Below are 24714 nucleotides of genomic sequence, written 5' to 3'. Positions count from 1 at the left end.
TCACACACCTTCTTCCACGCTTTCCAACGCTCGGTGGCAATCAATCGGCAACGGGGAGAATGGGCGGGTGGGGTAACCCGTCATCGTCATCCCTACAGCACGGTGCATTCCGTGGCTGAGTAAAACCAAGGAAGGAAATACTGGGCAAGGCAGGACAAATAAACGGTCCGCCGCGTTGCTACTAACGAGACCTCGGCACGGCGCGGCACATCTTCTCGCCCATCTGCTGCCTGTAGTGTACCTTAGTGTGCGGTTGTAATAATAGTCCACTCCACCGGCAATTGAGGGTATAATTTCGAAACGATGATCATTATCATTATCAGCACTGGTGCTGCTGCTGCTAGTGCTCCTTTCCAGGCCGGCAGGCTGCAAAAGACGAGGTATCCTCGACCTTTATCAACCGTTTAGCTCATCGAGCCTCGAGCACGGGGTCGGGGTCATGCGTAAAGGTCCTTGGGCAGAAAACTACTGTCCGGGGGGAAAGGAAGGGGAAGGAGCGGTTCTTCGAGAGATTCGCCTGAAAGGCACATTTGGAGACGAGCCATTCCTTGACGGCACTTACGCAAAACGCCGAGGCAACTACCCCCCCCCCCCACCCCCCCCCCCCCCCTCGCACCCCCACGCGTACCCAGCCGGACTGCAGGGTCGTGACGCGTTGGAGTTTATTATCATTTGTAACTGTTATTGCGATTACATTAATCCCAGCCCTTGCGGGTCGGCACCCTTACGGGCGAAGGACATCGACCCAGCCGCCACGTCTACTCGTCGCTTGTCTACAGCGCCCGCTTCGTTGAAAGTTGCATGATTAGAATCGGTCGGTCGCGGTTGCGTTTTTCGTCGAGCCCGTTTTCCCTTTTTATCTTTCAACCATAATTCTCCCTCCCCCCGGACACTTCCGGACATCTCACCGGCTGGAAATGGTTCTGTTTATGTTTTTAAAGCTACGACACGCGCTACCCAACCACTCTCGGCTTTTTACGATGATACGATACCGCCAAGCTTCTTACGATACGCGGCGAATAAACATTTACGATCATTACACCCGGGCTGTTCGTGGCTTCAGGTGTCAATCTTATCGCCAACTTCGCCGGCACCCGTAGATTAACCCGGGACCGCTTGATTAAGCTATCAAGTGGCCAGGTGGAGGTAGGTGTAACGGCATCAGTTGTAACGCACCTCATAGTTGTGGCGATTGCCCCGGGAGGTAAACTATCCTCCATTATTGGCTGCCTTGCCACGGTCGCGGGATGCGGAATAGGGGAGTTAATGCTTCCAGCCACACCTCAAACCCTTTAAAACACCGAGTGTGCCAAAAATGCTATCCGAATACTCCGACAACATCCGCCCCAAAAACTGTCTTTTTACCGTCGTGCAGCCACTAAAGTGGTGCCGAGATTGTGTCAGCAGGAATGTGCTTCGTTCCATTGTTTCGTTTGACGTTTGTCAGTGCCAAATGGTGCGAGAGGGGGGGACCGAGAGAAAGGTAGTTTTGGTATGGAATACTTTTACGGCCCTTCAGCCAAACCCTTTTTCACGTGTGCTTTGTGTGTGTATGTGTGAAGCTATCATGTCAATAGCTGCCGGTAAGGCACGTCTCGTACCTTCTCGTATGGCCACCGGTGGATCACGATGGGGTGGTGCCGAGGTCGAGATCGAGGTGGCAGATTCAGGTACGAAGCTCATCGGCAGCTGTCGCGTATAAAAGCAATTAAGGAGTCCATATTTTCACGACCTTCTTTCTTCGCTTCGCCGTGAAGCTCGTGCTGGAGCTTTTGACCGGTGGAAAGTTTGGTCGAGGAAAGGAGTCCCGACCAAACTAAACAAAAAAAAATAAAAAAAAGTTTCACACGGTCATGTCGAGGATCACATCCTTTTTTATTGCCACCGGATGAAGACGGTACCGAGTGACAACAGTGAACAAAATATGACAACAGCGATGAATTATAACCGATAATATTTATGGGCTTTTGCTTCCCGCACCACCCCGCCCCTGGGGTGCCTGGGAAAAGCTGCAAGTGGAGAAGTTTTATTTTTCGATACTTTTTTCAATCTGAAAGGAGCGGGTTGCGCCAAAAAGTTTTTCATTACCCGTCAGCCTCTCTTCGTTACGAAAATTCTTGTCGTTTTATTACGCCGATCCAAGAGTTTTCGGTTCGCATATTGGCACATCTCTTTGCTGGCAAACTTATTCCTTGCCCGAAAGGCAGATTTTTCTTTCGCGTGTTTGAAACTCTCGTGACACATCAGGCAGCAAAAAATAGGAATTAAATCCTCTTTTTTGGATGTGCAATCCATCCTTAGTACTATAAATAGCATCTAACGAAACGTCTATTTACAGGAACATAGAATTGGATTTTTTTATCACAAGCGAACAATGAGAAGCTTCAATTAAGCTCCCATTCTCAGCATAACCCAGTAATAAGAAAAAAACGTTGCCACTTTGTGGTAATTTTTTCCTGTTTAAACTAAGCGAGCTTAGTTAAATATGTCATAATTAATTAAACGTGGTTATAAATCGACATGTTCCTACACCATTAGCCTTCATTACAGCGCGTTAAATAACCTCACTCACTCAGCACTCAACCCATCACGTTTATGCAATCGAAAAAGCTCGTTTTCCCCGTACACTAACACTCCTTATATTGATTTTCATCAACCATTAAACAATGCTTCACCACGACCTCGCACACATACACACACACCGATCGCAATGATCACAAAATAAACAATCATCTAGCGCGGGGGCCATTTTGTGGGCGCTTTCCGTAAATCGATCTACCAATGCCGACTGCTGCCCTTTTGCATCAAAATGCACTGATTTATTATGCACATTGGCGGATCAAAATACCATTTCACCCCGACCAACAAACAGCAAATAAATCACCAGTCATCAGTCGACCGTAGCTATGATTTGCGGTGCTTTTCCACCGAACGGAAAATGCTACAGTTGCTACTACAGTGTGTGGGTTCTACTCGGCCCGACCGTTTCTCCGGGGCCTGTTTTGGTTGGGGCTGTAAATGTATCGATATGCATTTACACCAGCGCTCGTCTCTCGTGTCTGGGAATGGGACTCTCGCGTGTGGGAAACGAACACCGTTGCACGGCAGGCGAGCAGCGTGAGCTGGTGTGCCAAATCTCCTGTAACGGGAGGAAACGGAGCTACATCCAGCACCAGTACCGGCACAACTTGCCCGACGACACCAGGGCAGGGTGAAAATTATTCGCAGTCAAAGTGCACTCATAATCGCATCGAAGGCTGACGTCCGACATGCCGAGCGTTTGCTGACCATAGTCCTAGCGCTGAGCCAAACCTGTTCCAAACGCTGGGCCGACCACGCTTGGCAACCCATCCCGGGTCCAACAAACAACGCGCTTGGGTAAGATGCAACCGACCTTCCGATCGCCCTTAGCTCAAGCGCACCGTAGGCGCAACGGTGAAGCTTGTAAATTTTCCGCCAGTTTTCACACCCTGAGAACGCAAACATCCGCTCATCTCGACTTCGGAGAAGGGAAACTAGCGGTCGCCACCGCCACCCGCTGCATCGACGGAGGCCGGAGGCGGTACCGTGTGCGAATAAATCTGAACGAGTCACACGATACCGGGGCTAATAAATAATATCATACAATTATAAATAATCAGATTTAATAATTTATTCCCTCGGATGCGCAACGCCAACGGCAGACCTAGTCTAAGGACCGGAGCGCAAGGGAGACTAATGCGCGTGATGGCCCCGTGTTAGTAGTGCACGTTCACGCACGGCTCTTGTATGTGGTGTGTGTGTGTTTGGAGCTGAAATACTTGTGCCTGGTGGGTGATGCCCTTCCGCCCGCGAAATAGAGTGTTTGTGCTCCCCATTTTCGTTTGCCCCCAGGCCTGAGCGGATGGTTGGTCGGCACAGTGTGGAGCAATATACTGAGAGCGTCAGAAGCTGCAGAAGCAAGTGATAACTTACTCTCATTCCTATCCAGTCTGTGGAACGGTTTATTACAAACTACCGGCCGCACTGATACTGCTGGGATTCAAAATCGCACGAGGAACTGTTTCAGGTTCAGTTGTGGGAACCGGTGTCACGTGTCTCGGCAATGCTCCGGTGCTGGGGCTCGAAAGAAATTAATAATTATAATCTTCATTACTGTCCCGTTTGCTTGTGGGCGCATACTTTGGATTAGCAGGGTTTTTGGGTACTTTGCTGTAATCACACTAGACAACAATGTGTCCTTGCACTCAAATTCCAAATGCGTACCAATTAATTGCCGTGAAAGTTTACAGCTTATTCAAATTCTGCAACCAAAAAAACGGAATTTCCCAACAGATGAAATCCCCTGTCCTTCGCGAAACGAAAGAAACATCGCAGAGCAGTTCGCTTCGTTAAATGATAAAGTTCCTCGCTATTCCGGTCCGTGGAGCCCCCTAAAAAAAGGAACAAAACCCCATTCCCAAACATCAGCAACGATCGTGTTTTTATTTCATTTCGCTCGGTGCAATATCGCTGCAATCTATCGCGGCCATTCCCGACCCCGTGGCCTGCAACGGCTAAAGGATATATGCTCGTGGGAGATCATAAACGAAGGCGCTTGTCGTTTGTCGCGCAACCCTAAGAATCGTTTCAAATATAAGCGGAAATGCTCCCGGCCGGAACGGATTACAAGCACCGGGCGCTAAGTTTTGGGGTTCGTGCGAAATTCAACCAGCTGCTGGTGGTTGCGAGATTGGGTAGGAGCGGAGTGCAGGATGCGGGACGAAACTTGGTGCCGCCGCCTCCGGAAGCACGGTACACGGCGTTTGATTGTCGTGCCTTCCGACTGGGATTTACTAAGCCAGCAATAAGCTGGCTGCAGCTTTAGTTGAGTATTATGATTTAATGCTGGTGAGAAATGATTCGTCCCCGCTTAAGCATGCACCTCTCGACCCATGGGAAGAGGTAGAAGGAGCAAACTTTTTGACAGATGTGCCAGAATCCCGGGGGGTCTGGAAATGAAACATCTTTATTTGTTCTTACATCGCTCATTGTTTTGCGCATGTTCTTATTTATTTGTTTTTGGAACGCGTTCGGTGCGTCGGTTGGCGTCTTGCGAGTCTCTTCATCCGCCATCCTCCTCGCGACAATTTGCGCCAGCTCGTTGAGTCAGTATCACTGCTACTGCTGCTGCTGCTGCTGTCGTAAACAAATGATGAAATGTTTTTATTTTTCCCACTTCGGTGAAGCCTTCTGGAGCTTTTCGTCGGATCAGAACTTTGGGGCTCCTTAGTTTTCAGCGACTTTTGCGGAATGATAAATACGCTTCCGCCCAGTTTCGTCGAGCGTGCAGCGGTGCCGCTCGTTTGTCGTTTGTTTTTCCGTCATGTTTGTGGTGTAAGAAATGTGTTTTCGTGCGAGTTTGCCGCGGTAAGGAAGAAAGTCAAATTGCATTCACAAATTCCAATTCCGAAAAACTCCACGCTAAGATCGCTGCTTACACTTTTCTACTCTGTTTGCGCACTCTGTGCCAAAACGAAGACAACGGGAAATCAAATTACATGCGCCAATTTTGTCCTCCCGTTGCTTTTCTTTCACACAAAATAAGCCAGATATGTGTAGAGCACCCGGAATCAGAACAAGTGCAGGCAATTGAATTTTCCAAATACCTGCTCAACGCTTCCCATGTCTAGAAGGTGATTTGGATCGCTCTCCCCGAGTAGCGGCCGTGCTTTCACCGATGGGTACAAATTAAAACTTTTCCACCTTCGCGCACCGAGCAGAATCCAAACATAAACGATATGATCACACCGAACGACTTCGCTTAGAGGGGAGAGTTAGAGTACACAACAACAGAAGGGGAAAAAAAGCAATTTCCTCTAATGCTACAACAACCAACCAGCCAGTGGGACATATTTTCCGCCCTTCTGCTCCGTCCGAAGCCGTACGCAGCAAATAGGATTTCCAGTGTTTTTTTTTCTTCTTTCTAATCGATGGTTCGGTCGCCCACCTTCAGCAACAATTGCTTTCCCCAGTGCCGCACAACCATGTGGAAAATTCAATTTCATGCACTCGCACTTTCAAATAGGGGGCCCAACATTCAAATAGCTGCCGATGCGTTCAATGTGTTCCCTATTCCGCCGCCTTTCGCTCCGTGCGCGTTCGATTAAATTAGCCCATTCAGTGGGACGTTTTATATTCCACCTTTCAGTATTTGCAAGTCGCCTTTTTTGTTGTTAACCACCAACGTTTTACCACACCGGAGGCACTTGAGTCAGGGCCTCAAACCCCTAGAATGCTGAAATGCAAAACAGGCTCAAGGACCGGCGTCATTCAACTTCGCGGTCAGATGAAAAAGGTGGCCTATTGTTTGCTATCTTCACACCATCACCTACAAGCGTGAAGTAGAACGACATAAAAAAAAGTATTCTCATACACACAAACACACAGTTTGCGTGGGCTTAAGACGAAAGCGCGTTCAATTATTCTAATCTCTCAATCAAACTACCTCCCCCCCCGAAGCTCGCAGACGGTCGGGCACACTTCGCTTCGCGCACCCACGCACACCCGTCATTATCTAAACACCTTGTCACACCTTATCGCGCTAAATGAGGCTCGATTTACAACTTCTACTGCTACCGGACTGCTATCCTGCTCTGTCGCGCTCGCTGCACATAATGAGGTGTAAATTTATGCAGATTGAAACGCTTTAATCAATCGCTAATCTGCACCACTGTCAGTACTGTCCACCGGAACCGGTTGTCCTGTCCCGTCGCTTCAAGTGTTGAATTATTTTTTTGTATCCCATCTCTACCCTAGCCGCCTGCCTGCTGGTGGGCTGGTGTTGAGAATCGGTGAATTTTTCTTACCACTCTGCAAGGTGTCTCAGTAAGTGTGACTCGTCAGGCGTAGTTTCAGTTCAACAAGCAAGCAGTGGATGATTTTACTGGAAAAAAGCTGTCCGAAATCACTGAGCAAGCTCTTCATGAGCGAAGTGTATCAAATATCAAAACCCCGCAGTGATGCTGCTCCGTTTCGAGAAACCGTTTAGAATTGCCTACATCAGCCCAGCTATCGCAGTGATGGAAAATCCAAAGATGACATCCAATTAGGTTTATCGTGTTTCGAACGCATAAATAAACGATGGCTAGACTTGGTTCAGGGGGAGTGGGCCCGGCTTGTGGCGCCTAGTAAAATACTCCATCGCGGCAACAGGCTGGAAGAAATGTATAGGAGCTCTGCGTTTTTCCACCACGATGGTTTCGATGCTGAACGAACGGGGCGGAAAATGAAGGAAGAAACAAGCAAAACGAAACGAAGACCTACTCAAGACCTGCAAACCGAGGAAGAGAGTCCCTTTTCAACTGCTGATTTATTGACTGTTATAAAGGGATAATCTTGTTCGCGCTGACAGCACCTGAGATAGGTGTTTGCGTTACGTTTACCCTTCAGAATCCAGCATCAACAGACTACAGCTGAAGCCAGACGAGAGGCACAGAATAAAATAAAATCCACGCTTCGCCGCAGAAAGGTTCCGGGGCACCAAGCGCTCCGCTCCCGCACCAGTTCCCCCTGATTCGTATCATTACTTTTGCGCCCGGGCACAGATCGATCGAGCGAAATGCGAAACCTACTTCTTGGAACAAACGATAGCGCTGGCGATGGCGCAATGGGCGAGGAAATCAATTACACTTTTCATCGACACCATCTCATTGTGCGATCAGCTGTGTTTTTGCTTTGTACGGCACCGCTCCGAAGCTACCCTTAGCGAGCTGAGCTTACGCGACCTTTTGAGCCGTGCACGAGCGCGACAAACTTTTCTTAAAGCGGAGTCTTTTTTCTTATCCTTTTGCTGCTCTTTCTTCTTTTTCTTCTTTATTTTAACTCATCCCTGCTTGGGATCCAACGCAATTAGAAAACTCTATGGTAGACACCGAGCGACTGCATTCATCTACTTTTTATTGAACTTCTTGAGCGTTAATTGAGAAAACTTGCAAAGCTTTTGGCTCCAACCTTTGGTCAACTTGAAGATAATGATTTTCCCAAAGCCACAAGCTTTTAATGCAATGGGGTGTTGCGTATTGCATTGCTCATGATTACTTATGACGGACTCTCACTCATCCGTTAAACATGTTCATTTGTGGTGGTGCTGAGAGTAGTTCACTTGACTGCACTGCGACCGCAAAGGATGATTTAACATGTGGTAAATGATTTACTGTCAGCTTTAGATTTTTCAAAAGAATGCAATGCTGTTATATTTTAAAACTAACATTTTTTTATATTTTTCATTCCTTACAGCTGCCAAATTCCAATGTCAGGAGGAAGGCTTTGCCGTCGATCCCAACGACTGTGCCGTGTTCTATCGCTGCGTTCAGGAAGGTGATAGTTTGACGGCGTACAAGTTCCGCTGTGGACCAGGAACCGTTTTTTCGATGAACGAAAATGTGTGTGTACATCCACGCGACTCGGAGCGAGAGGAGTGCCGGGAGACTGGTAACGAAATCGACGGACCAGCGCCGGAACCCGAACCGGCGGCACCAGAGCCGGAACCTGCCGCGCCGGAACCCGAACCACAAACGATGGAGCAGAACGAGCAGGAACCGATGGCGATGGGTAATGGAGAACTCGAACAGAATGGCGATGCTGAAAACAGTGTAAATCCGGAAGGTAATTCACCCACCGGAACGGGACAGGAACAGCCAGCCACTGGGGATTCGGAAAAAGAGGACAAAAAGCCAATCATAGACGATGGAGTGCCGTGCGAAGAGGACGGTTTCGTTGGTGACAGGAATGATTGTCAGGTGTTCTACCGATGCATTGCTCAAGCGGACGGTAGTTTTAATAAACTTCCATTCCGTTGCGGCGATGGCACGGTGTGGGATGATCGAATCAGTTCCTGCAACCATGCGAGTGCCGTCGAACGCTGTACACAGATTTCGCAAAGCGACTACATTGTGAACCAAGAATCGTTCAGTCAATCGAATGCCTCGATGGACAGAAACATGACCCAGGCCAGTAGTTCAATGACGCAGAATGGTATCACAACTAACACGACTAGCTCCCAAACGGCAGCAGCAAGTCAGATGAGCAACTACAATAACATGACAACTTTTACACAAGGAAACAATGGTCAGGGTTCGAGCAGCTCGAGCAGTTCTAGCAGCTCTAGCAGCTCCAGCAGCAGCAGTAGTAGCAGTAGTAGTAGCAGCAGCAGCTCCAGTTCCAGCAGTTCTGGTGGCAGTAATCAATGGAATAATCAAGGATCAGGTGGACAGTGGAGTAACCAGAACCAAGGTTCGAGTGGTAATAATCAATGGAACAATCAAGGCTCTAATAACCAGTGGCAAAACCAAAATCAAGGTTCATCCGGTAGTAATCAGTGGAATAATCAGAATCAAGGACAAAATAGTCAGTGGAACTACAATAATCAAGGACAAAACAGCAACAATCAATGGAATAACCAAAACCAAGGTCAAAATAACCAGTGGAACAATCAGAACCAGGGTCAAAACAATAACAATCAGTGGAGTAATCAAAATCAGGGGTCTAACGGCCAGTGGCAAAATCAAAATCAAGGGTCAGAAGGAAGCAATCAATGGAACAATCAGAATCAAGGTCAGAATCAGCAATGGAACAACAACAATCAAGGTCAGAGTAGTAACAACCAATGGAATGGTCAGAGCCAAGGTCAGAATAATCAATGGAACAATCAGAATCAAGGTCAGAGTAGTAATAACCAATGGAATAACAACAACCAAGGCCAAAACAATCAATGGAACAATCAGAACCAAGATCAAAACAGTAACAATCAATGGAACAATCAAAACCAAGGCCAAAACAACCAGTGGAGCAATCAAAATCAGGGCCAAAACAGTAACAACCAATGGAGTAACGAAAATCAAGGACAAAATAATCAATGGAACAATCAGAACCAAGGTCAAAATAGTAACAACCAATGGAATAACAACAACCAAGGTCAGAATAGCCAGTGGAGTAATCAGAATCAAGGTCAAAATAATAACAACCAGTGGAATAACCAGAATCAGGGTCAAAATAATCAGTGGAACAATCAGAACCAAGGTCAAAATAGTAATAACCAATGGAACAACCAAAATCAGGGTCAAAGCAGTCAAACCCAAGGACAAAATAACAATAACCAGTGGAACAGCAATAACCAGGGTCAAAATAACCAGTGGAACAATCAGAATCAGCAATCTAACAGTAATACTCAGTGGAATAACCAAAGTCACAGCGAAAGTCAGCAAACGAGTATGCAAACTCACAATTCAACCAGTAATAATCAGTTTAACAATCAGGGCCAAGGCCAAAACAACCAAAACAATCAAAATCAGGGTCAAAACAATAACAATCAATCGAATAATCAGAATCAAGGTCAAAGTCAGCAATCGAGCAATCAAAATCAAGGACAAAATAGTAGCAACCAATCGAACAACAATAATCAAGGCCAAAGTCAGCAATCGTCTAATCAAAATCAAGGTTCAAGTAGTACTAACCAATGGAGCAATCAGAACCAAGGTCAAAATCAGCAAACAAACAATCAGAATCAAGGTCAGAGTAGTAGCAGCAGCAACCAATCAAGTAACAATAATCAAGGCCAAAGTCAGCAATCGTCTAATCAGAATCAAGGTTCAAGTAGTACTAACCAATGGAGCAATCAGAACCAAGGTCAAAATCAGCAAACAAACAATCAGAATCAAGGTCAGAGTAGCAGCAGCAGCAGCAACCAATCAAGTAACAATAATCAAGGTGAAAGTCAGCAATCTTCTAATCAAAATCAAGGTTCAAGTAGTACTAACCAATGGAGCAATCAGAACCAAGGTCAAAATCAACAAACAAACAATCAGAATCAAGGTCAGAGTAGTAGCAGCAGCAGCAGTAGCAACCAATCGAGCAACAATAATCAAGGTGAAAGTCAACAGTCGAATAGCCAGAGCCAAGGATCTAGCAACAATCATCAGAATAACAGCAATAACCAGAGCTCCAACAGTAATCAAAATCAATCGAACCAACAGCAGGGTAATACTAATCAAAATCAAGGATCTGGCAGCAATAATGAAAACCAAGGGTCCAGTAACAATGGTCAACATAATCAATCGAACAATAACAATTCAAATCAAAGCTCCAACAATAATGAAAACAATCAGAACAGTCAGTCAGGATCCATTGGTTCCAGCCAAGGCCATGAAAATAATCAACAGAATGCAGGAGGCAACCAACCATCTTCAGGGAATCAAAATATTGACAATCAAAGCCCTACTACTACTTCCACTGTTGCTCCACAAACAACTTCCGCTACGACAACAACAACCACGGCTCCAGAAATTCCATCCCCAGCATCGACGACTGTCGAACAAACAACAACCACACCAACAACAATGCCAACAACAACTACGTCTACTACTACTGTTGCTACTACTAGCTCTAGCGTACAAACGCCTTCACCTGAACCAACAACACTCTCTTCGTCCAGTACTCAATCGTCTACTGCGGCTGTATCCTCAACACAATCTCCTGCTAGTGAAATGGCTTCCCCGAGTGCTTTACCAATCACTGAACTGTCCACTACTAGCCAAAGCACCGTTACAATTAGTACACTTACTACTACTACACAAACAACACTCACACCTAGTAGCATCGCTGCGGAACCTTCCACAACACAGAGTTCGAATAAGGAAGAAACTGTGACAACAGCTACTGCAAGCTCTACTACACTACCAACTACTTCTACGGAAGCACAAAACACACAGTCACCTACCACCGGTGAACCTACCACCTCCTCACACACCACACAAACACAAGTATCGCAACCATCCGTCACACAATCTCCCATAAACACATCTACAGAAACTAGTACACAACCTTCCTCGGTTGAAACTACCGCATCACTCTTACCCACACAATCTACCACACCTCAACAAACACCTACTACTGAGAGTGAACCTACGCCCTCAACATCTGCACCCGTTCAAACCACAACCACCGTCGATGAGTCGACAACACTACCCAGCACACTTTCACCCGAAACTACACCGCACAGTGAACACACTACACAAGAAACCACTACACAACAATTCACTACTCAATCATCTAGCACACAGGCACATTCAAGCACTGAGCAGCAGGTAACAACGTCTATTGAACCGAGTACACAAGAACCTACAGTCACTGAACAGTCCACGATGCCGGAAGAATCAACCACCCCTAACACACCAACACAAGAAACAACTACTCTGGCACCTGTGGCAGAGGAATCCAACACAACACAACCAGCCTCTACGGAAGCAAGCACTACTACACAACAGCACACCACTACACTCGAACCCACAACACCACAGACAACGGAGTCCTCGGCTTCTATTTCTAGCTCGGAACAAACCGTTTCACATGCAACAACTACACAAACAGTACACACTACACAATCAGCGCCGCCATCTGCGTCTACAGAAACAACAACCGCACCAACATCAACCACAAACACAACACCAACTTCAAACACACAAACAACCACCATGCTCACAACCATTGTTATGCAAAGTACTCAGTCTACCACTCTTTCTCCTTCAGCACAACCATCAAGTACGACACAGCGACCAACCTCGGCGGCCACTACCGGAAGTAGCGGCAGCTCCGGCTCCAGCACTAGTCAACCAGCTGCATCGGGAATGGCCCCGGCCTGTACCGAGGATGGATTTATGGGTGATCCAAATGATTGTAAGAAGTTCTATCGCTGTGTTTCGAATGGCAATGGACAGTTTACGCGATACGAATTCCGCTGCGGCGATGGTACGGTATGGGACGATAATGCCGGTAGCTGTAACCACGATTGGGCGGTACAGGATGGACGATGTGGTAAACCAAATGGACAAGGGTCTTCAAATGGTCAGCATGGCCCTGATGAAACCGGTAGTGGACCCAACGGACCAGAAGGTAACGGTAGCGGACCAAATGGACCTAGTGGTCCAAATGGTACTGATGGACCTGACGGATCAAGCAATGGGTCTAATGGACCTGATGGATCAAGTAATGGACCGAATGGACCAAACGGATCAAACAACGGACCAAGTGGGCCTGATGGACCAAACAATGGACCCAATGGACCAAATGGACCTGACGGACCCAATGAGTCTTCTAATGGACCTAATGGACCTAACGGACCGGATGGACCAAACGGACCCGGTGGACCTGAAGGACCAAACGGACCTAACGGACCAGAAGGACCAAACGGACCTAGCGGACCTAACGGACCGGATGGACCAAATGGTCCTGGTGGACCTGAAGGACCAAACGGACCTAATGGTCCAGAAGGATCTAACGGACCAGAAGGATCTAACGGACCTAACGGACCTAATGGGCCGAATGGACCTGAAGGACCAAATGAGTCAAACAGCTCGAACGGAACCGAAGATTCCACTGCTCCTGGACAACAGTCCACCACAGTTCCCCCATGTCAGCAGCAAACTACGACCACCACACAATCACCCGCAGTACCCGCTGGAAGTAATGGTGTATGTGAACAGGAAGGGTTCATGGAACATCCCTCAAACTGCAAGAAATTCTATCGATGCGTCGACAATGGTAACGGTGGATACGATCGGTACGAGTTCACTTGTGGGCCCGGAACAGTTTGGGATAATGACATTCTTGCCTGTAACCATCCGACGTCGGTTCAAAATTCCAAGTGTGGCACAGGAGGTGAAACTGCATCCTCCCAGTATCCGGGAAGTTCGTCAGGCCCCGGCAACACATATTTGCCCCCGGCACAATCGTCTACCGAATCCATGCCAAGTACGACGGAGCAGACAATGAGCAGCTTGGAACCAGAGTCTCTAACCACTGGTGCCACGGATGCTGCTAGTCAGGAAACGACCAGCGGCACTAGCACAACAGCCCAACCAGAAACGGCGCAATCAACTACTGAAGCAGCAAAGCCAGAAACTTCTTCAAGCGCTCAAGAACAAACTACCGAAACTCAAAATCAAACCACTGAAGCTTCCAAGGAAGAGACAACTTCTAACGCCCAGGAGCAGACTACTGAATCGCAGAGTCAGACATCCACTACGGTGGCGGGAGATTCGTCGACAACTCCTGAAGGAGCTACCGAAACTTCGACAATGCCTTCATCTGAAGGATGCGATTCCGAAGGATTCAAACCCCATCCCACCAACTGCAAGATGTTCTATCGCTGTGTCGATAACGGTAAGGGAGGATACACGAAGTACGAGTTTACGTGCTCAGAAGGCACTGGCTGGGACGAAAGCAAGCAGGCCTGTAACTACGAGTACGAGATTCCCAACTGCGGCGCCGATCGTCCACCAGAGCCTGAACCAGAGCCGAGCGGCACGGACATGACGACGGGAACAAGTGAAGGTACCACCGCAACAACCGATGCAGCCACCGATGGTACAACCCCCGCTCAGGAGAGTACCACCGCCAAACAAGAGACGACAACCACAGCAGCACAGGAAGCTACCACTACCTCTGCGAATCAGCAAACTACTACAACGGACCAAACAAACCAGGAAACGACAACGGCTCCTAGCGATTCAACTACAAGTGCCTCGTCGTCGGCCCAAGAAACGACTACTACTGGCGCTACAGGACAGGAGATGACCACCTCCAATGAAATGGCATCCGAAATGACGACCGTACAGGTGCAGGAAATGACCACAGCTGGGGGTGAAACGACCACAACTGGTAGTGAGACGACCTCAGCTGGTAGTGAAATGACCACAGAAAGCTCTCAACAGACAACTACAATGGGTTCTTCGTCGGGTGAATGTACTGAGGAGGGTTTCATGGGAAGTCCGGACGATTGCCGCAAGTTCTACCGATGTGTAGACAACGGCAAGGGTGGATTCAATAAGTATGATTTCACTTGCGGCGAAGGTACCGCATGGGATCAAGCGCTTCAAACGTGCAATCATGAGAATGTTGTTGAAATGTGCGGCGGACAGACAGGTAACACTAGCAATAACACTAACCAAACACAATCATCATCAACATCATCTACAACAACTACATCTACTACTGCTTCTACTACCACTACTACTACTTCAACTACCACTAAAGCACCTTCCACAACATCTACTACTACCACTACTACCACACAAGCTCCCTCCACAACTGCTTCTACTACCACTACCCAAACACAACCCCCATCCACCACTACACAAAGCACAACCTCCACTACCACCTCCTCCGCACAACCATCAACAACATCATCGTCATCATCATCATCATCCGCAACTACCCAAAGCATGCAATCCTCGTCCGAACCCACCACCACTGAGCGCATGAAAGCTTCTTCCTCCTCCTCGACGCCAGTGAACTGCACGGAGGCTGGCTTCTTTCCGAATCCGGACGACTGTACCAAGTTCTACCGTTGCGTTGACTGGGACGGTATGGGTGAAAACTTTTCCGTCTTTCACTTCGACTGCCCCGAGGGTACCATATGGGATCCCGCTGTAAATACCTGCAATCATGAGGACAGCGTCCAACCACCCCGCAATTGCTCCAAATCTGCCCCACCGGAAACTACTGAATCGAACGCTGAATCCACCACCTCTGTTACAGAAGAACCAGGTTCTACGACTGAAGGCGCACAAATGACGACGACTGCACAGCAAACGGAAGCGACTACTGCCGCCAGTGGGCAGCAGGAGACGACTACCGATTCCATGAGCACCGAAACAACAGCTGCCCCGAAGGAAGAAACCACGACACAGCAGCAAATGATGACGACCACGGATATGGCGGCTCAAGAAACGACCACCATGGCTGGTCAGGAAACTACCCAAGCGGCTGCCACGACTGAAGGATCTCAAGAAACGACAACAATGGCCGCCCAAGAAACGACAACGATGGCTGCCCAGGAATCCACCACGACGGCGGCACAGGAGACAACGACGATGGGTGCTCAGGAATCGACCACGATGGCAGCTCAGGAGACAACGACGATGGCTGCACAGGAAACAACAACCATGGCCGCACAGGAAACAACGACCATGGCCGCACAGGAAACAACGACTATGGCTGCCCAGGAATCTACCACTGGCAGTAATCAACAGGAGACAACTACAGCCTCTCCACAGGAAACAACAACGTCTTCTAGTGGAGAGCAGGAGATGACCACAATGGGTCAGTCCGAGATGACCACCGAAGCTGCCGGTCAGGAGCAAACAACCGAAGGTATGGAATCAAGCACGGAACCGGCCTCTCAGGAGTGTCCAGCTGGTTGCATGAGCTCATGCCCACCAGTTGACGAAGATCAGGATCGGTTTGTATGTCCGACCGGCTTCAAGCGTCATCCCAAGAACTGCAATCTATTCTATCAGTGTACGGAGAAACCCAACAGCTACGATTACAGCATCGTCGTGTTTAGTTGTCCCAACGACACCGTCTACCAGGAGGACCGAACACAGTGCACAGCACCTGCTGAGGGCGATGACCGCTGCACGGCAGCTAAATTACGATCGCAACTACGTAGTACACGGCAGCTGCCGGTTGTAAGTTTCTTAATACTTCAAACAACAACTCCGTCTCCTTTGCTGATGACATTATCTCCCCTTACAGATGCAGCTTGGCTCGATGGAACCGCTTTGCCCGACTGATGGTCACTTCGCGATCGACGATCAAAAATGCAGCTCCACCTTCTTGCGCTGTACACAAGGACGATCAGGTCTGCAGCCGAACATGTTCCGCTGCCCGAAGGGTTACGTCTACTGGCGAGTCAGTCGCCGCTGTGAGCGTGTCCAGAAGATCCCAGAGTGCCAATCGACACCGATGCAAGAACGCTCGGAACTTCCGGTCGAGTGGATTAACATCGGTAACCGTCGCCGAAGTTTGTTCTAGAGACGATAGCTATTCGTCTCCAAGGAGCAAACGAGCCCCATCTGCCATAGTTCTTCATCGTGTTTCAGCACAACCCTTTCAGCTGTCCTTTCTTTCCCGAAACGCAACTGAACGTACTCAACGTGAACTGGTGCCAGTGTGGATTGCGCTTGGTGCAGGTTCTTTCGGACAAACCTATACCGCTCACTCACTGCACTGCTCCAGTTCTAGTCAGCAAGAAATGTCCCTGAGCGAGCGGCATAAAGCACTCCACAGCTAGCTGCCGTCGATCGAGCGCAGTTTGGTGTCTCGATCGCCAACTACGATATACAAACTACGCTAGGAAAACTAGTATTTAACGCCTAGCTTTAAGTGAGCGTCGGATGCAGCACGAAAGTGTAAATAATTCCTTCTTCCGTAAAATTCACCGTTTGCTTGGGGATTTTGCATGAAGATTGATTTCGATGATAAACAAAACCGACAAGAAATTTTTTGCCTCCGGATTTCTCTCCGGTTCACTGTCGTTCATACGAGCGAGTGTAGCTAGAATCGATTTTATGCTGTTCTAACTACTGAGCTTTCAAGCGCTTTGCGAAAATTAGCTTTCACGTGAGTTTGTACTGACATTTTGTACCATTGTTTTCGCAAAGCAAATGACGGTGAACCATTGAGCAATCGAGCTTTTGTGAGCTACTATCTTTTAATCACATACGACCAATAAGATTGTACTAGCATAGGACGAGTGCGCTTTTACAGCAATGCACGCCCAAATGAAACAGGTACATCGAAATAAAGCTGCTGTAATTTATTGTAATCTGTGTATCGTTTCTTCTTACCCAATTACTTCTTGTTGGAAAGAAACTATAAAACAACAATGAAACAGTCGTTTTTGTTATAGTTTTAATAAGCGCAGTAATTCATTTGTTTCACAATTCTTCACATTTAAATTGAAATATTTCATGAACGTTATTATGAAATATTTCTGCCGATACACATATGCGCACTTTATACAGGGGCAGTCAACTTAATTCGAATGCAGCAAAGTATATTGAAATAATTCACCCAAAAATTAAAAAAGTGGTTTAAACTTCATCAATAACCTTTAAAACAAAAAAAAATAAAGCGTTTACATTTCTTGCAGGCCGATCTAACCAGTAGGGTGACGTATAAATATCATATAACAGGATTTTTTTTATTTGACTCATTTAGTTAGACAAACAGTCCCATTTCCTATCAAAAATTAATGTCCCATAATATATGCGGACATTCTTAATTTGTCCTTTTTTTTTATTTGCTAGCCGGATGAAAATTGATTTCATAAATTATTGCTAAGGGAAGGTAGGTAAAGACGGACACTGCAGGTAAGATGGACACTTCTCATAAATGCATGAAAAAGGTAATTTTCGAAAAAAACAACAATGCATCCTAACTTAAAGTTAAACGACACATTTAAGAACATTTTTGGCATAATATATGCAACATGGTTTAAATCCACGAACAAAATAAATTTTTAATCGTGCGCACCCTTGTGGATCTAATTTGACTACTGCGGATCTTAAGCTCTACAACTTGTATTGTTTATATTTTTGGAAGTTTTATTTCATGAATGAATTGTCGTGATCATTAATGAAAAAACAGGCGAAAGAATGAGATAGAAAACAATACAAAATATTGTTTTCTGGTGTTTTAAATATCATGACACTAATGCGGGAAAGACGAACACTTTAAATAAGCGAGAACACCGGTCAAAATAGTCGCCATTTGTTATGCTATTACTCGCTCGGCGCTGATGACACACTTCGCGAACCCCAATATCTTGCCAAGAGTTGGACAACTTTTATCAACAAAAAGAGGAAACACTGATATGACATCAGAAATATTAAACTATTAACAAATCTCTTTAAAATACTGGGGTCGAGGACTTTTTGTGCAGTATTTCCTAAAAGAAAGTTCTAGAGTGTTGTTCTGTAAGCTGAAGCAACGTCAGCTGTTACTGCGCGATATTTCAATAATGCTATAGATGCTGCATTCTACGATGTATTCGCGCCGCTTACAATTCCTAAATTCATGGCTGAATGATCCGTCGTTGCAATCGGCCTAGAATTGGTTTATGTACGTACCATGATGTGGAAAGCAATAGGATATGTAAAAATACTAGAAACCTCTTCAATTTCCAACGTTTTTTATAGGTGTCTATCTTATCTTCCATGGTGTCCATCTTTCCCATATCAGGTGGCCGTCTTACCCGAACATTTCAAAACTGGACGAAAAAAATCATGTTTTTCATTCATGAAAAAAACGCAAAAATTGATGAAAATATAAAAATTTTAATACATTTTCTGATAAAACATGAGTGTAAGATAATGTATGCACAATTTCATGGTCGTTGCACTTATATATCCCTAGATTTTTACCATTTCCCTTAACGTGTTCATCTTTACCTACCTTCCCCTATGGAGATCAAGGATTGACATAAAACAGCGGTCAGCAAAGACTGGTCCGCAGGGCAAATAAGGCCCGCCGCAACATTAAATCTGGCCTGCGAAAAAGTATTTGCCTGATTTTTTAAAGATGGGAAGAAACTATTCGTTTAAAAAATGTTGAACAAATTTTAGCATGAAAGTTTTATACAATACCTTTAAGTAGTAAAATTACATCATCTTTCAACTGCTTGTTTATCATGAAACCGTTAAGTGTATACGAATACGGTATACGAATATACAGAAAATCTTTTAACCTTATATAAACCGACCCCATAAAAACGATCATTTTGCTTGTACAAAGTTACCTCCATAGCAATAAATTTTTTATTAAAAAATAATGTTGTGACCAGCATGCGCTTTCAACAGCAACAGAGATCTAACTACCTACCGTACTACTATTACAAATAGTTTGAATAATAGGAAATACCTATTTTTAATTTTGTTTTGATGATTTTCACGTTTGCATTAAACAAATTTACAAAAATTTGATCCAACATACCCCAGCGGCGTTTCATCCAAATTTTCTGGACGAACATGATGCAAATGCTCTACTCCAACAGTTTTATCGCAAAAACTGAAGAGGAACTATTAAAAATCAAGATATGTCTTCAAAACATGCCTGCACGCATGTCTTCGTTCGCCACAGCAAAAAATCTGAATAACTGTCGAAAGGCAGCTCGTATTGTCGTAGAATAATTTTAGCAAGAAAGCTTAAATAATAAGCTTTCAAAGGATATTAATGGTCTCGAAGTGTTGTGTCCATATAAATGAAACAATACACAAGCTTATACGACTCAAACAGAAAATGTGTATTTAACTATTCGTTGGTAAAGTTGTTACATGAAACACAGATATAATATCAATAAAACACACACACGCAATGCGGGGAGAGCATGACTTGTCTCTTGCGCGCCACTGAGAACGTAACAGGATGACAGCCCTGCTGTCAACAATGAGCCATTAGGATAATCTGCGGTCTGTCCACAACACGAAGTCTTCTGAATCTCAGCAGATGGTGAAGTCCGCAGTTTTCTCCATTCCCCTACACATTTCCCTATTTTTCGTTGTATAAAGTAGCGACAGTCTCCAGATAGGATAACTCGTCTATCACCTCGAAGTTGTCGACGTCAATAAATACACTGCTTCCCAGTTGGGCCATATTACGGGCTGAAACAGGTATTTCGTCTTCATCGCATTTTAGGATAGCTAAAGATTACTGATCTTAAATCTTAATTTTATTATTTGAATCTTTATCATAAATAGACAAATATAGAGTATTTATGGAAAAAAAAACAATTCATTTCATGAATAATATGCAGCCAAAAATCACATGTAGCGTATTTTTGATTGTTTTATTAAAACCGAAACATATAACGAAGAAACAACAAGAAAACTGTTTAAAATTGTGTGATAAAAAATTCATCCATCGAGCCCATCATATCAACTCCAACTCCATACAATTTTGACCGGAATTCGATGGGTTTGCTGAAGATTTTTCTGAGACTGAAGATTGTCATGTGTAATAGGTGGCTACATAGAGAAATTGGTTCAGACCCCATACCGATTCTAATACTGTTGTCAAACCCATGTTCTTCCTGCCACTTTTAAATAACCCGCACCAAATTTGTCACTGATTCCAGGTCTTAGAGTTGGTCAATATCTTACATAGGCCGTCCCATACCTGCCGTGGACCTTAACCCATACTGGTTCCATACCTATACCAGAACTATCACTGAACCCATACCAGTCTTTGAACTTATTCCGAACTTATATTGGTCCTAGAATTTGTGATCTAGATTGGTTATCTGTTTTGTAAATGATTTCGATCTCATACCAATCCCGGAAAATATCCTAACCCCATTCGGATCTATATCCGTCTCAGTCAAGGTCCGTCAAAGACTTCTAGAGCCCAGTGGTTTTTGTTTTATTTGTTTATTGATCAATTAGCGCACAGTAGAATTTGTTTTACCATGTTTACCATTTACCAGATTTTGACCTACAGTAGCGGCAACGTAAAGTTGAAAAAAGTAAAGGTGATCAGTACATCCATACCATAGACAATCATTTGAAACCTCACCTGAACATGTAAAACAACTACCAGTTGATATTCCAACGAGATAACGCTTCAGTACATGTTAGCAAGAAAACAAAGGATATCCTGGAAAGAGTGCAAATAAATACTATGACTTGGCCAGCCGTTTCTTTTCATCTAAATACTATCGAGAACGATGAGAAATGCCTGGCGAACGTTATCTATTCAGTCTTTGCTAAATCTTACCGATAGTATGCCAAAACTACTAGGATCAACTGATCACTAGATTTAAATAAACTTATCAGTATATGTGTTATATTTTCGTTTTCTTTCGAAGAACGCTAAAGAAACGTTAGCGCGTTACTTCCTTTGAAACGAGGTAATCGGAATGTCCTAGTTTATTATAATTTACCTATAAACGATTTGTAAACACTTTGCTCCACGACCTTGCTGAAGCGCGCACCATATCCTTCTCCTCTCCGATCGGCACTCACGCATCGTGCCGAGCGCGCCTTCGCTGACCTCCCGATAGATCGCACACACACTTCGATCTGCGCCCGATGAGTGTCCTCGGTGGCGATCTACGGGATCATCAGGTTGGCCCATAACAATATGTTATTTCGCTTAGTTTTCAATGAAATACCGAAATGAGGCTATCATTTTCAAACGCATTGGAAAACGTATGATTTTATTTCAAAATTATCCGATAATTTTTAACTCCCTTAAATAATGAAAAACTAGGTGAAGCCATCATCATGAAACGCAGTGTAGTTTAAAGAACTGCTCCGGAAGCTTCAAAGTGAGGCGCCGATTATACGGGTAAGGAAAAGTGGTGCAAAATGGACATGTTAAGGATTTTGGTCTGTATCTTATTGGATAAACCACTTTACACTGATATTTTGACGGCAATCGATACATCAACGTCTTATTCATGAAAACCAATCGGAAGATTACACAATAATAACAAACATATGCGTTTAAAATGAATATTAAAAATCAACATCAAAAGTCGTGAAAATGTATTGTGCGGCGTAAAATGGTCTTGCTATGGGGCAAAATGCTTTAGGCTTTGGTTTAAGCTCTTGTATCGCGGTAGAATTGTGAGAGTAGAGATTTAAGTTTAGTATTTTAATGTTTTGTCGAATAATTTAGTAAAATGTCAGAATTTTTCAATAATTCACGCGTTGTCAATATTTTTTTTGTCGATACACAGCATACTATACACAGCACAATTGTAGGGGAAAGCGGGGCAAAATGGGCATGTTAAGCAGTTTACTGGATATTCCTATGAATATGCCACAAAACACAATTTTTCTTTCATTATTGCATGCCTCCACCATTTATCTATGGATTTAAATTGCCACATAGAATGAAAACAACTTAAAAACATGAAAATAATGTAAAATAAAAATTGATGTTTTACGAGAAGCATTTTTGACACGCGGGGTAAAATGGGCATAGCCCTGGGGCAAAATGGGCATATGTAAACAAACTGTGAAACGTCAAAACACTGGGGCAAAATGGGCCACAACAACTGCGCTTAGGTAATGGTCTATGCTTTTGCGCACCGTTTCGTGAATTGTATTTTCGTTCTATCTTTTGTTTTGCTGGTCAGGAAAGCCCTTAAAATTCTTCCAAAAATATGTTATCAAAATTAAAACAGTTTTTACACGGTTCAATCTACAAAATCGAATGTTTTTAATCTGTGCCTGATATCATTATTGAGGCGACAAATACAACACCATAGCCTCACCAAGCGCCGTATGTCAAAAGCATCTGCCCATTTTGCCCCAAGCGTAACTGCCCATTTTGCCCCACATGAAGCATTTTTGTATTTTTTGTTATATTAGTAAAAATACGCATTCAATCGCCTTGCTTTCTTCAGACAAATTATATAGAAAAATCATATCTTTAAGAATATATCATTTACAACTTCAACGCATCCCTGTGACACTGGGTTAAGCTTATTTTCGAAGTGACAAAAATTACATCAATATGCTACTAAACCTTATTTTGCACTTTTCTTGGTTATTTTTTGTGTTAGGGTTATGAAACTTACATGGTGTTCATAAAACACTCTAATGAATACATTTTGAGCATTGGAAAGTAGCTTTGTAGTGAAATAATGCTTAAATAGAGGGTGCCCATTTTGCCCCACATGCCCATTTTGCCCCGCTTTCCCCTATGCATGTAAAGCTAGTATATTGTAGCAACCCTAGTTTATACGACAGCCACATCATGTTGCTCGTGTAACATTTTGCCCCCAGCTGGAACGACTATTTTGCCCAAAGTGAAACATTTTACAAACTTAAAGTTAAAGTTAAGGACCGGTCTGGTGGTACAGTCGTCAACTCGTACGACGTAACAACATGCCCGTCATGGGTTCAAGTCCCGAATAGACCGTGCCCCCATACGTAGGACTGACTATCCTGCTATGGGAACAATAAGTCACTGAAAGCCAAGCTCACTTCACTAGTGGGTGTAAAGGTCGGGGGACATTGTCCGCACTGGCTAGTGTAATATCGATTTGCACTAACGCATCTGGCGGCGGCTGACCGAAGCATTTTGCCAAACAATTTGTAGCCGTTCCAGAAAACAAGTTATTTTTCCATGGTTGTTACTTAAACTGGACTGGAAAAGCTTTCTAATTGATAGGTGAATTTGTTGGGTAAGTATTTCAGCCATTTTCGCATCAAAAAACCATGAAATAACTACTTAAATTTGAGATCCGGCACGATCATTCCCCCGACGACCGAAAAAAGCTTCCACCAGCCGCCGCCAGATGTGCTAGTAAACATCGAAATTACACTAGCGAGTACGGACAATGTCCCCTGGCCTTAACAGGCAGGCCTTGACCGACAGCGGTTGTTGTGCCAAAAAAGAAGAAGAAGAAGAAGGTTAAACTTTAAAACTTTAAGGCCGGGTGACATTGCCCGTACACGCTAGTGTAAATACCGGAGGACATTGTCCGTACTCGCTAGTGTAATTTCGCTTTTCACCAGTTCTTCTGGCGGTGGCTGGTGGAAGCAATTTACCAAAAAAAATGGAGCCGCTTCAGAAAATATGTTATTTTGCCATGTTTTTTTTTTCTTACACCAGGCGTTAAATGTGTTGAAATTGATAGATAAATTTGTTGTGCAAGTATTTCAGCCATTTTCGCATAAAAAACGATGACTACTCAAATTTGAGATCCGGCACGACTATTTCCTTTTTGACCAAAAAAAGCTTCCACCAACCGCCGCCAGATTCGCTAGTGAAAATGGAAACTACACAAGCGAGTACGAACAATGTCTCCCGGCTTTGCATTAAATTAAAATAGATAATTTTGGGTTAAAACATGATTACGTGAATCATAGATAAATATCAGGTGCCTGGGTTCTCATTCTTATT

General features: G+C 44.8%; 1 protein-coding gene across 5 annotated transcripts in view; it reads left to right on the top strand.

The window, feature by feature from the left end:
- LOC120949010 (mucin-22) overlaps nucleotides 1-17027 on the top strand; it is a 53144-nt gene extending 36117 nt beyond the window's left edge. For 2 of the 5 annotated variants that reach the window (XM_040365934.2, XM_049605085.1), the window contains exons 3-4: nucleotides 8257-16484; nucleotides 16552-17027. In XM_040365934.2, the coding sequence (XP_040221868.2) occupies nucleotides 8257-16484; nucleotides 16552-16830 (8507 nt within the window). In that variant the 3' untranslated portion in view covers nucleotides 16831-17027. The remainder of the gene's footprint in view (nucleotides 1-8256; nucleotides 16485-16551) is intronic. The other 3 variants (XM_040365938.2, XM_040365937.2, XM_049605086.1) reach the window with 3 other exon arrangements.
- The last annotated feature ends 7687 nt before the right edge of the window (nucleotides 17028-24714 follow it).

The sequence above is a fragment of the Anopheles coluzzii genome, chromosome 2 (genome assembly GCF_943734685.1).
Source record: "Anopheles coluzzii chromosome 2, AcolN3, whole genome shotgun sequence".
Lineage (NCBI taxonomy): Eukaryota > Metazoa > Arthropoda > Insecta > Diptera > Culicidae > Anopheles > Anopheles coluzzii.
The sequence above is the reverse complement of the archived record's forward strand: the minus strand, read 5'-3'. Positions and strand labels throughout refer to the sequence as shown.